This window comes from Rhyacophila brunnea, unplaced genomic scaffold (genome assembly GCF_057557595.1).
Source record: "Rhyacophila brunnea isolate RB1 unplaced genomic scaffold, BYU_Rbru_1.0 scaffold_1, whole genome shotgun sequence".
NCBI classification, from domain to species: domain Eukaryota; kingdom Metazoa; phylum Arthropoda; class Insecta; order Trichoptera; family Rhyacophilidae; genus Rhyacophila; species Rhyacophila brunnea.
In genome coordinates, this window is record NW_028232751.1 from 33,790,427 (window position 1) to 33,807,530 (window position 17,104).

The 17,104-nt window shown below is 31.9% G+C and overlaps 1 protein-coding gene across 1 annotated transcript in view; it reads left to right on the forward strand.

Annotated features, from left to right (window-relative positions):
* Nucleotides 1-17,104, forward strand: part of LOC147079702 (sodium-coupled monocarboxylate transporter 2-like) — a 98,453-nt gene that overhangs the window by 24,342 nt on the left and 57,007 nt on the right. The window contains exon 2 of the mRNA XM_085944527.1: nt 11,019-11,178. Coding sequence (XP_085800653.1) covers nt 11,019-11,178 — 160 coding nt within the window. The remainder of the gene's footprint in view (nt 1-11,018; nt 11,179-17,104) is intronic.

Sequence of the window (17,104 nt, forward strand, 5' to 3'; positions counted from 1 at the left end):
ACAATAAAGTGAGTGTCATTTATTTTTCCAGATGATTCGTCCATACTAATGTCATTGGGACCAGATTATATGCATTTGCTTTTTTTCATATGGATAGTGCAGAGGCTATGGCGGTTTATTAGTCCGAGGAAGCATTTAACGATTCCAGTATAAAAAAACATAGCTGTGATTAGCACTAATTTTTTCCCACATACCTGCAGGTATTAAAAAGCTTGAAACTCTAGGTTTGGCGTTGACTGAATCTATTCAGTTAATAAAATTCGTCAAATGATCTCCGCATTGCCAGAGGTATTCCCGCGTAAACTTAGAGAAAAGTTTGAAAACATTTTGAACAATAACCGAGGCTTTGAACCTTTGTGTGAAATTGATAGTTTTATTAATGGGACGAGTTAACTTTTTCCAAAAACGATAAGTGCTAACATAGCACCCAATTCAAATACTGCCCAGTTACCTCAGTGGATGTGGAACGGTCATTTTCAACTTATAAAAATATTTTGAGTGATCGAAGACACAATCTTACTACCGAGCATTTGGAATAGTAACCTGATTGTTAACTTTTACAAGAGTAACAAAATGTCAAATAATTGTTATTTAATAATTCATTAATAACTTACTAATTGTATGCAGATTTTGAATTAAAAAAACAATTTTTTTATTATTATTTAAAGCTGCATATTTTGACACTTTTCATGCATATTTTAAGCATTTTTCATGCATATTTCATAATCCGGTCTCTATTCATTATTATGCTAATATATTTTTCACCCTAGTAATTATCATGATCGTATAAAATACAATAAACTATTTTTTTACTCAGCGAATAATTCTGAAAATTTGAAAATATGACATACTTTATTGAACATTTTGAATAAAATAATATTATTATTATTTGTTGAATAAAACAAATAGAAAAAAATGAAAAATATGACGATAGGAATCATAGTGCATTGATTCAAATCACAAAAGCCAGTTACCAATAATAACGAAATTTGTTAACCAGTTCAATTGCATAACTAATCGATAGCTACAGGTTTTTTTATATGTATGTTAATGTGTTGTTTCCAAATTACACATACAAGATATCAAGAGCATAAAAGATCGCCTTATAATATGATTATGATTGTATGTTAATAAATATTGTAATAATTTTATTTTGTGACCAAACAAAGGAGTTGATTAACTAAGAATAATTATGAAAATAAAAATTTCGGTAAAATGTGGACTTACGGAAACCATTAAAAAACAACGGTTTTAATATTTTTATTTAATACTGAATCCATAAAATACATTATTTTGAAAAAAGATTATTCTATAATCAACACTAGTGTGTATGTATTTCAATTTACAATTACAAAAGTAATATTATTTACCAGTTATCTTAATCGAAAACAAATAATTTGAAATACTTCATAATGCAAACGTAGTTATTAGAAATAATTCACAATATGAATCACGGTACCTAACTGAAATTTATGTTAGTTCAATACAACTTTATTTTTTTCTAATACGCATGTTATATTATGCTCAAGAAAAAAATACTATTGTAGATAGTGTAATTAAGCATCTCTGGAAAGTAAATAATATGGTATCACGGAAAATCGACGGTAGAAAAAATAAACTTCCTTACAGGGGTTTTATAACATTTGTTTGTTTATTTACTATATCATTGCAGCATTTTGTAGAAAAAAGTAAAGTGTAAAGTTTTTAACTCAATCAATGGCTGTAAACTCAAATTATTTAACATTCTAACTCCACCAACTCACACGGTAAACTTGAATCAGTATTTTTAAACGTTGTATTATTATTGTTGGTGAATCAAAGTACGCAATATATTACTAATAAGGCATGTAATTATAAAAACTGATAAGTCTACATAATATTATAAGCCAAAATCAAACAATTAATAGTGTAAATTTCATAACGTTTAAAAATCTTCGAGTAGAATAATATGATATTTTTTTTATATTAATTAAATTAAATTAAATTATTATTGAATTAAAAGGCAAAAATAGACTAATGTCAAAACCAACAATTTACGCTTGAAAGATAAAAACGTCGTTTGTCACCAATGTTGACTTGTTCAAATGTTGAGATGTGTTTTGAAAAATGGACGCCTCAATTATTCTATTGTGAGGTCGAGATTTATTTAAGGATTTCTTTAATTATAGTTATTTTTATACGTTTGTCAATGTGTTGGCGCCAGAAATTATTGTTGGCGTCGGTTAATTTTCCGAGAATGGTAAATATTATAATATTATGTTGTCAAGTACTTTAGTGAGTAAATTATATTTTAGTATAGATTTGGTAATATAATATAATATTATTTTCGACAGGAATGCTTACGCAACACTTCAAAAATTGGGATAAAGAAAACTGACGCTTCCAACGTTAATTAACATTTTTTTTAGTTTAATAATAAAACCCACGGTGGTCGCGTGGCTTAAGCGTTGGACTATCACGCCGTGGGTCTCAGGTTCGAATCCTGGGTCTTGCAAGTACACATATTATTTTTCAATTTATGTATGAGTCAGGGTATGGAGCTAATAGGTTGAGCAAGTGGCTGACATCCATTTCTCGTAAAAAAACAAAATCTGTTAATACAAACCTCTACTCTATGGAGACCCATATGATCCTATTAGGATCGGACATGGTCGAAAAAAATAAAAATAAAATAAATAATGTACTTCGGTTGGTGTTATCCCAACATAAATCTATTTTGAAATTCTTATAAAATTTAGAGGTTCATTAAATATATATTTACACCATTTAAATATTTTCTTTCTTTCTTTTCCAATCAGTAATTGTTAAGTAATGGGGAAATGACGCTCACGATGGCCAAGTGGCTATGCGTTAGTCTTTTAATGTCATAGGTTACAGGTTCAAATCCGGGTACAATATATCATGTATGTGTGTTTGTCTGTGTCTTACGATGCGTTCTTCTTCATGGCTGAGAATCGTGACCATCTTGGATTTTTTTCAACTTTTGAGCGACCAAGACTTTCCACTCCTCTCGATCTTATGTTTCTCTAGGGGCCTCAGTCAGCTTCACTGTACCGTAATATACCTAATATGTGCTTGCGCGATAGGTACTGGTACTATGTATATTCAAATTTTTGATTATTGTGTGTCGATAGCCACTTTTAATCTGATTAATCGTTTATGTTGAAAATCAAGGTAATTTTTGTACTACCATAATTATTCGGCAAATTCGGAAAATTAAAGAAAATTTTGTTCATATAATCTGACAAAATCGGTTTGATGACATTTATTGTATCGCGAAATATTTCTTATATAATGTTATATATACGTTTAAACTTCTAATAAATCAAATCTATGATAGTGTCAATTGGAAGATGCGAAGGGGGGACATGCTCGTCGAAGGTCAAAATTGAGTTTTTATTGTATTTTCAAACCATGATCCTGAAAACTCCTTAAACGTTGTAGATAATCTATTTTTATAATATTGAAGCCTTATTATCTTTTATAGTTATTTTAAACATTTGATGACTGTATAAAGTATTTTTGTTACATAAAATAGTATTCTTTTAAACCTCTCGCTCTAATGTTTTAGAATATAGTCATATTTCGGTACATAACTGTGCAGTGGTGTTAAGATTTTTTACATTTATTAATTTTTAAACGCATTTATAAAACCATTAGTATAATTTATTACCAGATAATTTTTGTACAATATTCACGATAAAAAATTATATTGATAATCTCTGTGATCCCAAATTTGACAAGAATTAGGCATTTTATTATTCAAAAAATCTGCAAGATTAACACATTTGAAGATAATTCTAAAGATATTTATTATAAGCTATGTCTTTGACCATTCAAGTGTAATAAACATCTTATGAATAATGATTGCTTTATAATAATTATTGAACTAAGAATAAGGTAGTGTTTTTTGAAATACGCCATTTCTTTTGTCATTCCCTAGTGGTTAAGCTACAACATACGGCCGTAGCCATAAATTGACAAACTATAATTAAAGTAGGGAGTGAAATTATGTTAACGCGCGTGTTTGAACATGTACCTAACCAAATTTTTTTTTTAAACGGTACATGTTCAAACACGCGCGTTAATATCATTTTACTCCGTACTTTAATTATAGTTTGTCAATTTATGGCTACGGCCGTATGTTGTAGCTTAATCACTGAGGAATGACAAAAGAAATGGCGTATTTCAAAAAAACACTACCTTATTCTTAGGTCAATAATTATTATTAAGCAATCATTATTCATAAGATGTTTATCACACTTGAATGGTCAAAGACATAGCTTATAATAAGTATCTTTAGAATCATCTTCAAATATGTTAATCTTGCCGATTTTTTGAATAATAAAATGCCTAATTCTTGTCAAATTTGGGATCACAGAGATTATCAATATAATTTTTTATCGTGAAAATTTTACAAAAATTATCTCGTAATAAATTATACTAATGGTTTTATAAATGCGTTTAAAAATTAATAAATGTAAAAAATCTTAACGCCACTGCACAGTAATGTACCCAAATATGACTATATTCTGAAACATTAGAGCGAGAGGTTTAAAAGAATACTATTTTATGTAATAAAAATACTTTATGCAGTCATCAAATGTTTAAAATAACTATAAAAGATAATAAGGCTTCAAAATTATATAAATAAATTATCTACAACGTTTAAGGAGTGTCCAGGATCATGGTTTGAAAATACAATAAAAACTCAATTTCGACCTACGACGAGCACGTGGGCCGTTAAAGAGGATTGGCAAATGAGATGGCTACACATAATCCGTCAATGTGATTCTCTTTTAACAACCAATTGACATACTTGTTTGGTTCTGTATGGATGCACTATTTGAGATAATTTTTACCATTGTATTATTATGACGTTAGGCGGTAGATTAAAATAGCTGTATCTATTTTTAAATCATGATAGATGAATAGTATCAACTTATTGACATACATAAAATCTTAATAGACTTAGAACGAATGGGGTGCGTTACGTATTTAGCCTTCCCTTTACGATGCTAATAAATTCCGTCCGTTCCGGTAATGTCACCTCGGGTTACCGTATGATATCGACCATATTATAGTAGGTAAAATGGAAATGCCTATTTTGGTAACATAAAAAAGTTCAAACACGCGCGTCAATATCATTTTACTCCCTAGTTCGATTATAGTTTGTCAATTTATGGCTACGGCTGTATGTTGTAGCTTAACCACTGAGGAATGAAAAGAGAAATGGCGTATTTCAAAAAAACACTACCTTATTCTTAGGTCAATAATTATTATAAAGCAATCATTATTCATAAGATGTTTATCACACTTGAATGGTCAAAAACATAGCTTATAATAAGTATCTTTAGAATCATCTTCAAATGTGTTAATCTTGCCGATTTTTTGAATAATAAAATGCCTAATTCTTGTCAAATTTGGGATCACAGAGATTATCAATATATTTTTTTATCGTAAATATTTTACTAAAATGATCCCGTCATAAATTATACTAATGGTTTTATAAATGCGATTAAAAATTAATAAATGTAAAAAATCTTAACACCACTGCACAGCTATGTACCGAAATATGACTATATTCTAAAACATTAGAGCGAGAGGTTTAAAAGAATACTATTTTATGTAACAAAAATACTTTATGCAGTCATCAAATGTTTAAAATAAATATAAAGAATAATAATGCTTCAAAATTATATAAATAGACTAGCTGACCCGGCAAACGTTGTTCTGCCATCTAAATTATTTCTAGTAAATATTTTGGTTGTTAAATAAAAAATAACGAATGTATTGTAAGTGTGTGGGGATGAGATCTATGACAGAAAGAGGAATGGAGCACTGTAGACGATGACCGCCGATAACATATTCATTGTTTGATCTCTTAAAAGTTAAATGTAAAGTGAAAAAAAATTATAAATTTTTTATCCTGAAGTAGGAAAATGAAATAAAGAAAATCAATATTAATTTTGAAGAGCAATTGAGTGTACAATATTTTTTGTCAGTCCGTCTTTAGCCAACACGAATAAGCTCGATGGTTTGCCCACGCGAGAACATGCCACGTGCAATTGTCCGTGTGAAAAACATGGTGTGCCCAGATCTAAGCCGCAAACAGACATCGTTTGGCCTTGCGACTTATTGATTGTCATTGTGAATGCCAATCTAATAGGAAATTGAACGCGTTTGAATTCAATTGGCACGTCTGTAAGAATCATTGAAATTCGTGGCAGCAAAACATTTTCGGCTAGGAATTTGCCATTCAAAATGGTGGCTTCGATAATGTTTTTCATCAATTTTTTAATGACCAATCGCGTGCCATTGCACAGCCGTGGTGGGTTCAAATTCCGAAGTAAAATAACCGGAGATCCAACTTTCAGTCGTAGAAGGTGTGTTGACATGCCTGGTAAATCCAGTGAGTTCAAAAACTCTGTTGGATAATTTACAGCTTCGTTGACATCGCAAACTGTATCGATCGATTTGTAATACAATATACCAAATCGCCTGGCAACGACTGCTGTATCTTGAAGTTTAAATCGTGTTTTGCAATGTATTGCATTTTGGCCTGGCAATAGCAAAGATGTAATCTCCTGCCACTTTGGATTACATGTAAACGTTATAAATAAACACGGTTGTCCGTACTCGCGCACGAAAGTCATAGCATCCTGTATATATTCTTGGATATGACGTGGACTGCCTACGTAGGATGATGGTAGAATGATAGAGTTACCAATTTTGGTGGTGTCGGCGTCGCTCAAGATAGCGTCTTGCAAGTGAATGTATTCTTCCGCACGCAACTTCTGTTGATTGTGTCGTAGGAATTGCAGTCGTTCGCTCTCTACCTTCGGGTAAATGTCGACCATGAATTGTTGGCATAGCTCACGACATCGCAGAATGACGTTGTCCTGACCACGTCGAATCATCATACGATACGCATAAAAATCCATCGAGCTCACTTTCTTGTTTGTTTCGGCTCCTGTAATAACATATTCAAAAATATTAATTCATTCATAAATATTAATTCAAAATGAATAATGATGTTTATAATGAATGAATTACCTGTGGCGGGATCTCGTTGTTTAATGTTTATGCAATATCCGTCTTGTCCCTTCCAGAAAATTAGCGGATATTGGAGAGCGTCGTATGAACGGTGTGTGTCAGCGATGAACTCCAGATTATTGTTTCTTCTTCGAATCACGATTTCTCGCGGCGATGTGCGGTCGCCAACCATGATTCCAGCAACGTCGTCAACAACAGGCGCATTGAATCGACGCACGTGCTCTCCAGCTGGTGTTTTATCAGGATTGATGACAATAGCGTGGTTGTCACTTTGCAATTCGTGCATATATGATTTGAAGAATTTCAATAATTCGTTGTGCTCATTCAATAGGGTGTCCAGTTTGCCGACGATGCGCCTAGCATTCGGCGAATTGAGGTTATTGTAGCCGCAACGTGCATCCACACGATTGATGTCCTCACCGCCCGTGAAGTAGATTTGGTTCGTTTGGTATTGGCAGCAATGAGCCTACTTTGTGGTTCACTTGGCCTTTGATTTTGAACGTTGAATGGAATTGTTGACCATTTGCCGCAGTATTGTGAACTATTTCTGTAGCTCCGAACGAAGTCATTTGGAAGCATGAATTGAATGTGCGAATGGATTTCAGGAACAGATTTGAATCTGGATCCGTGCCGATGAGCAAGCCGTTCAATGGTTCTGGTGGTGTCTCAATTTCTGGTAGTTGCACTTTTCCTGATGCGTCCCGGCTGAAACATGTTTGAATTTTAGCGCATGACAATGGGGATATTCTTTGTCCATAGCACCAATCAGCGCTTTCGGATGAGCGGAATATTCAATATCTGGCTCGTATTCGAATGCAAGACGAAGGAACGAAACGGATAATGCTCGATGTACTTGTTGGCGTTGTCGGTCATTTGCTCTGCGTGTGTTAACTGCAAACCGGCGCGCTTGTCTCCGTTCCAATTGTTGTTGTTGATTTCGTTCAGCTCGTGCCTCTTGTGATTGAGATTCACGCAATCGCGACATGCTCACACGCACATTTTCGTTATCTTGTTGGATTTGTTCGTCTGTGATTTCTGCTCTAATGTTTCGCATGTTTGTTGCTTTATTCATTTGACGGCTCAAATAGGCCCTTTTGCGTCTTGCTGGCATTGTACACTGTAACACAACACACACACACACAAATAGATAAATTAAAATAAATCGTACAACATTTTGCACACACTGCCTTGTGATATGCCGAATGAAATGTCAAAACGCGACGCTTCTCGTGAATTCTTCTCGAACGTAGCGCCATCTGTCATTCAACAACATAAATAATTTCGTTCTGTTTGAAATACGAACGACGGTTCATTTGTTCATACAAAAATACTAAAATCGCGATTAAAAAATGAGAGGGTGGAAATAGGAGAGTGAAAATTTTGGGTTATAAGTATTTTTTGATGCCAAATAAAAAAAAATACAAAAAAAAAATTGTCAAAAAAATAAAATTATTTTTTTTCTGGATAGAGATACCCGAATCACCTAGCGGTATGAAATATACTTGTTGACCTATTCTCATACCTAACAAATATACATAAAAAAAATCATAAAAATCTGTCGAGCTTTAAAGATTTTTTTTTCTGGATAGAGATACCCGAATCACCTAGCGGTATGAAATATACTTGTTGACCTATTCTCATACCTAAAAATTATACATAAAAAAATTCATAAAAATTGGTCTAGCGGTTTCGGAGGAGTTCGACCACAAACATTGTGACACGAGATTTTTATAGAGATTATCTACAACATTTAAGAAGTGTCCAGGATCATGGTTTGAAAATACAATAAAAACTCAATTTTGCCCTACGACGAGCATGTGGGCCGTTAATGGATAATGATAACGATTTTGAAAATAATAGTAACATTTTAATTAGTTGAAATATGGATGATTATGGTAATAGCAAAAAAAATATGAGGATGAGTGATGACGAAGTGCATATTAACTGACATATTTGCAGATTAATAGACTGGTTAACCTAAGGTGACATTTTAGTAATGGGAATGTTAAGTAAAAATGTTTTGTATTCTAGAAATCTCGTATATATTTAGCTTTCGAAAAAAAAAGAATAGTTCCAAGGAATATTCAATGTTATAATCAGTATTGAAGAAATTATTTCTTACGATAAAACTGTTGCGAAGTTACTAGGCAACTGTATTGTAGTTTTCACACTATAATAATATGTATTAATTATATGAAGTTGTGAAGTCATAATGTTTTTCTATTGGTTTTAATATATTTATTATATGATTTTTTCTGTCGTATTTTAAATTTTTGGTAATTTCAAAATTACATTTGAATAAAATAATAAATGTAGATATTATTCAATCGATACTGTAGTAATAAAACAATAATATAAATCTTCAGTAGCATTAGCTTGATGTTATATTATAATGTACTATCTTTTAGGCTATATTCTAAAATAGGCAATGATTATTCCATGTAATAAAATAAAATAAAATAAAAAGGTTACGTATTTTTGTTCAATATTTGATGACGGTTTGTACTTCCGCAGTTATTCCTAGATCCATATTGTAATGTCAAAGTTTTGTTTTCCGTACAAGTCAAACATACATCATGATCAAAATGGTTAATATATAATATATTGAAGTGCCTAACTATTAATAGAAAAATACCTTTCGTTAATAACAATTTTAAGTTTCAGGACAATATTTTTGGACAATTTATTATGGTATTGATTGAAATGGTTGTGGTTTTTCACAGAATCAAAATAGTGTGTTTTGCTACAAATTAATGTTTTATACGAAATTACTTGTAGCTAGGGAATCCAATCCCGGGATCCCGGGATCCCGAGCAATTTTCGATACCTATGAATCCCGGGATTGATAAACATAATCCCGGGATTTCGGGATTGATTTTTTTTATCAATTTTTATGGAAAATATAACAGAAAAAATACTTTTAATACAAAATAACTACATTAGAAATAAACTGAGTTTGAATGAAGTTTGATGTGTAGGTTGCCGATTCATTTTATTTTTTCACATAGATTATTAAAAATGAGAAAGATTGGGAAAAAAACAATGCTTCGCACTTTTAACAAAGTAATTCCACCATGATATCATACGTTTTACGGCAGTTTCATATTTGGCTGACTAATAAGATTTATGAAGCGGAAAGGCCATAAGTACGCCATGCTTATTTGCTTTACTATTTTAAATCTCGCTGATCTATTCATTATGTCTTTACTATCAGAAATAGCAATCTCATATTAAATTCACATTATTATTTATATTATAATATTATTTACTCCATTAAACTTGTGTATTTCCAAGATTTAACGTATACAATATTAACAATAAATGTCTTAAATAGTATAAATTATACTAGATTTATTTTTGACCGATTTTATCAATGTTATTTGTAAATATAAAAATTTTATATTAACAATGGAAAAAAATCCCAATCCCGGGACCAGTCCCGGGATCCCGGGATTGTCAAATTGTAATCCCGAAATCCCGAGATCAGAATTTTGGCTCGGGATTGGATTCCCTACTTGTAGCTAATAATAATATATTATTCGGAAATATTTTTTTGTTTTTATATTATCTAAGTCTATAAAACGAAAGTATGGATTTATCTTTATTATACAAAGGTTTTAATCTTTTCTAATTTCGTTGTATAAGGCAGTGGTTTCTCATCAGGGGGTTCGAGTTCGGGTTCGATGCCCGATGAGGTCACAATAGATTTATATGATTTTCTCTTTTTACTTTTTACTTTTACTACTACAATATTATTTACTAGAGTTTAAAATATTGTCATCGGGCTACATGGCCTATTACAGTCTTAAAAATGTGTTTATATATTTTAAATTATTTATGTAGTATAAATAGAAATGTATAAAATCATATTAATATGTCTGTTTTGAGTGTTATAGTGTTCTAAATGTTTTTATGAAATACAAAATTTTCAGTAATACAGATATCAATTTCTTTTTTTTCAGCTACATTTCCGGTATCTCGCTGCTCGGACTGCCGGCGGAAATGTATACATTTGGAACTCAATATTGGATGATAATCGGATCAGAGTGTTTCGTCTCCTTGACTATGGCCATTGTATATTTGCCAGTTTTTTATAAACTTCAAATTACATCTAGTTACGAGGTAAAATGTTGCATAATATATAATTCGATCCCACACTCAATTGGGATAATTTTTACCCTATACAATTGGGCCGCATCTAAGATATGTAATATACGCTACATATCCATACCATAAGTCAATTTAAACGTGGTCAAATCACATTTGAGTACGTGGCGTCTACAGTTTTGGGTAACTGCCCCTGAGACATTTGCGCGTGTAGTGCGAGGCGGGTGTTTTGGTGGTCCATGTTTGTGTTGTTCTAGGATAATGAAGTTTTATTTTGTTTTGCACAAATTTACGTTGATTTTTGTAGGAAATATGGGTTTTTTTTATTTAGCCTGGTAGAATTTAGCATTGCTCCATTAAGAATATATGCATATATTCAAGCATGTTTTGACTTGTTTCTTTACTGAATTATAAAAAAAAATATTTTAAAATTAATTGTGATCAAATGCAATCAACCTACTTATTAGTTAATATTTATTTATTTTTTTATAACACGTCAAACTTGCAAATGTTTCATGATAGGTACATACTAGTGCACACACTAGAATTAGTGTTACACTCTTTTATATTTATTTTCACTAAATCATCGATAAGTCGTGATTTTCAAACAATATCGTTAACTACCCACGACATGTCAACAAGTGAATTAATTTTCAATATCTTAATTAAATACCCGCGATAGCCGAGTGGTAACGTATCTACTTGGTCAGTCAAGGGTCTCGTGTGCAAATTCTGGGTTTGGAAAAATTTACATATTTTTTTCAATGTGTGTTTGAACCTAGAACGTGGACCTAATAGGTTGAGAAAGTAGCTAACATCCATTTCTCGAAAAAAAAAATGTTACTAAACCTCATCGGGAGGCGGCCAAGATCCACACCGGATTGTGGAACCAATGAACAACAAAACACATGCTGAAAATTGTTGTGATCGGATTCATAAGTTTCACTTTCACCATGCGTATATTTGTTTTACGTAGCATTTGTTTTACGAGAAATTGACGTTAACTAGGGTAGTTTTGTATGTAAGTATTAGCGCTTATTGTAACAATTGCAATAAGTGCTATGTTAAAATAGCACCTCTCTAGGCTGTGCTAAATTTTAAAGTGAGATAGACAATTTTAACTCTTTAACCAGGGGTGGCCAACTTGTTGCATACCATGTGCCAATTTTTTCACAGACGAGTTCAGATGCGCCATACAACTCAAGCACCATTTCTGCCTTCTTACATTCATGATTGGGGTTGGAAAATAGGGATAGGGGTAGGATCTGCTTCGCTTAAGGGAGGAAAACGAATAACTCAATCACGCAATTAAATTAATAAATTTATGCCAGTTCAAAAAACACACTTTTATTGGAGCGCCAATCTACAATAGTCAGAAATGATCTCTTGGACGAGAAGGTGATCGCTGTCGTGTATCCCGCTGATGGTGCTACAGCTGCCGGAGAGTCTCGTTTGGTGAAGATAACTCTGGACCACAGTTTTTAGATGTGGTAAGAGAGAGAGAGAGAGAGCACTGAGCAGGATGTAGCACTGAGAGCTTTTGAGTGTTTGGATTTCGCTAGTCTTTCAATGTTTGGTGTTAAATTTGTTACTGAGAGCAGCAGAGAATTCTTCAAATTTAAATCAGTTATTCGCGACCTTGTTTTACTTTTAATTAATTTCATGGATGAAAATGCTTGTTCACATCTGTATGTTGATCCAAAGCGACATATATAACTTTTTACAAATTTTCTTAGCTCTGGAAAATGTTCACAGGGTAATGAACGCCAGAAATTAATTATGTCAGAAGCATTTTGATCTGGAAAAAGCTCATCAAATATCATTATCAATCCTGAATTTGTTTTTAAATCAACCAGTTTCATTTGTATGTTACTAGGCATCTACATAACATTTTGTTCACTAAGTGAAAATGGGTTTATAAATGCGAGCATGCAGTTTTCTTCTTTAGCAAAATCATGAAAACGACTTTCAAATGACCCTTGCAATATCTTCATTTTTTCAAAAAGTATATTTGGTCAAATTGCTATTATCCGCAGCACATTCATTCTGCTCATTCAAGTGTGGAAATTGACTGAAAACCTCATTTTTTCTAACTGAGAGATGAACAGTTTTAAATTATTTTTTTTTCAGTTATGGCGCCTACTTGAAAAGAATAAGTAGGCGCAAAGATGCAATGTAATACTTGTAATCATCCAATGCCCCACGTTTGGCGCATGCGCCACGGTTTGGCTACCACTGGTTTAGACGGCTAACTTATTGTAACAATTTAAATACTGATACAAACATATGAAGAACTACTCTCGATAGCTGCCGATAGCAGTATTGTGTATAGAATAGATGCGCAGGAACTCAAACCGTCGAGTTCATTTTACCAGGCATTTTACCACTCGTTCATCGCTGACTTGATTAGGTTTAAAGAATCAATAAAATCAGTCCAGATTTTAGTGATGAGAGTAGAGGGACATAATCAGACAGAATGATTGACTCAGCTGATGATAATATCGCTCGCTATTTAAGATCACCTCTATTGCCGAAGGAAAACTTGTTTTTTGATCTTGTACAATTTAGCAGACGGTTTAACACGTTATTTTCCTTGTAATGCAGAGATATTTTCCTAGATGTTATTTACGATATTTTTCTGAACAGCTTCCTTTATCATTTCCTATGAAATCTATTTACAGTTCTTACGTCGACGAGTTCGTTGAACGAATGAAAAATATCCATTTTAAAAATAAAATAATCTAGCTAGTCTATTTTATTTTTTTCAAAATTGCATGAAGACCATTGAAGTTATTAAATAATGAGAAATATATGTAAAAATAATATATTTTCTCAAAAGTGTTCAAAATTATGTATGTTCAATAATTAGAATGTTACATTCTTAAATATTGTGAAAAAACTAGTTAATTTAAAATGATTAGCAAGTTCAATTACATTACAACAAAAAATCTTGGAGTGATCTGTGACGTCGGTTAGTAATTAAAGTAATACCACTTTGATGTAAAATACAAAACGCGATCATCAATAGTAGCTCAATTTGGAAAGCGCTTCAGTGAGTATTAAAAGCTATTAGATAAAATTTGTCGCAATTAAGTATGGTATAGTGGTCTATGTGCGTGGACGCGATACCCGAGAGACGGAAAATCGATTTCTGCGGGGTATCTTAATATATTGGTGGTGATTATAAGGTTTTCAAAATTATGTATGTTAACACAATCACTGCTGAAGTTTTAATTACATTTTAATCACCACATTTAAATAACACGTTAATTATATCGAATGGCCAACTGCTCCGAACCGCGCCAGTCGCAGTGTTAGCACTAAATGAGTTTTAAGTAATGAAAAGTTTCCTTATTAATTAATTTATTTAAGAAAAAAAACATTGTGGACATAATAAATCTAAATTAAAGACGTTTACATTACATGAGATTTACATTATAACAAATATTACTCGCACAAGAGAGAATTAGAGAACCTTAGATTATAGAAAACTATAGAGAACATTTATATAATAATTACAAAAAATTCAATTTTATACAGAAAAATTAGATTTTAACCTATACAATCTTATACAGAAAAATAAAATTTCGAATACAAAATACATAGCACGTCACTGAAAATGTCTACGTCTTTGGGGAGCGCATTGACTAGTCGTGCACCCCTAATGGTGCCTGATAGGCCTCACACGACGAAATGGTTCCGATCCAGAATAAATCATGGCTGCGACCACGAAGGTAATTGACAGGCGCATGTAATTTCAAATTTCAAAGACTTTAGGGTAGGAAACCATCCCTCGCGATAACAGGCAAAAATGTTTCAAGAGCAGAAGTGACCTACTAGATTCAAGTGAGTGAAAAAGAAGCATGCCTTGTAGAAAGGCAGTCGAAAAATAATCATTTGACGAATTATCGAAAGGAATATAGTTATAAAATATGTCTTAAAATAAAGACATCGAAGAATTTTTTCTGGACGCGTTCTAAAATAAGCTAATAGGAAACCTCATAAGGACACCAGATAATCGACCCATATACAAGAATGCCACGCACTAAGAGACGTAGAGTGTACGTAGTATGACATTAATTGGATTCATGAATGGTTTGGCTCGTCGCATGATGAATCCTAAAAGCTTACTCGCATGTAGAGCTGTAGGAGTTATGTGCGAGTGAAAAGATAATGGAGAATCAAAAATTATCTCAAGATCTAATAATAATTATTTTAACCGGGGGTTATGTTAATATTAAAAAAAACGAATCTGAGATACAGTAATAATATAATTAATCATTCTAACATATCACTTAACATCCAAAAAGAGCTATCACATTTTTCACTTTGTGTATTCAAGCAGATAATTATTGCTTTAAGGGGGGACATGCTCGTCGAAGGTCAAAATTGAGTTTTTATTGTATATTCAAACCATGATCCTGGACACTCCTTAAACGTTATAGATGATTTATTTATATAATTTTGAAGCCTTATTATCCTTTATAGTTATTTTAAACATTTGATGACTGCATGAAGTATTTTTGTTACATAAAATAGTATTCTTTTAAACCTCTCGCTCTAATGTTTTAGAATATAGTCATATTTCGGTACATAACTGTGCAGTGGTGTTAAGATTTTTTACATTTATTAATTTTTAAACGCATTTATAAAACCATTAGCATAATTTATTACGAGATAATTTTTGTAAAATATTCACGATAAAAAATTATATTGATAATCTCTGTGATCCCAAATTTGACAAGAATTAGGCATTTTATTATTCAAAAAATCGGCAAGATTAACACATTTCAAGATGATTCTAAAGATATTTATTATAAGCTATGTCTTTGACCATTCAAGTGTGATAAACATCTTATGAATAATGATTGTTTTATAATAATTATTGACCTAAGAATAAGGTAGTGTTTTTTTGAAATACGCCATTTCTTTTGTCATTCCCCAGTGGTTAAGCTACAACATACGGCCGTAGCCATAAATTGACAAACTATAATTGAAGTAAAGAGTAAAATGATATTGACGCGCGTGTTTGAACATGTACCGTTTAAAAAAAAATAAAAAAAAATTCGGTTAGGTACATGTTCAAACACGCACGTTAACATAATTTTACTCCTTACTTTAATTATAGTTTGTCATTTTATGGCTACGGCCGTATGTTGTAGCTTAACTACTAAGGAATGACAAAAGAAATGGCGTATTTCAAAAAAACACTACCTTATTCTTAGGTCAATAATTATTATAAAGCAATCATTATTCATAAGATTTTTATCACACTTGAATGGTCAAAGACATAGCTTATAATAAATATCTTTAGAATCATCTTCAAATGTGTTAATCTTGCCGATTTTTTGAATAATAAAATGCCTAATTCTTGTCAAATTTGGGATCACAGAGATTATCAAAATAATTTTTTATCGTGAATATTTTACAAAAATTATCTCGTAATAAATTATACTAATGGTTTTATAAATGCGTTTAAAAATTAATAAATGTAAAAAATCTTAACACCACTGCACAGTTCTGTACCGAAATATGACTATATTCTAAAACATTAGAGCGAGAGGTTTAAAAGAATACTATTTTATGTAACAAAAATACTTCATGCAGTCATAAAATGTTTAAAATAACTATAAAGGATAGTAAGGCTTCAAAATTATATAAATAGATTATCTACAACGTTTAAGGAGTGTCCAGGATCATGGTTTGAAAATACAATAAAAACTCAATTTTGACCTTCGACGAGCATGTCCCCCCTTAAGTTAGCCGTCTGAATTGTCAAAAAGTGATATCTTTTAACAGCCCCTCTTTTGGCTGTGTTGACTTTTAGAACGAGATAGAGTACGTCAATTTTACATATTAAAAATTGAGATGCAAGATACGATTGTTTTGAAAAATAATTACCTCACGGCCGCCACCTTAATTTATATTTTCCCGCAAGCTG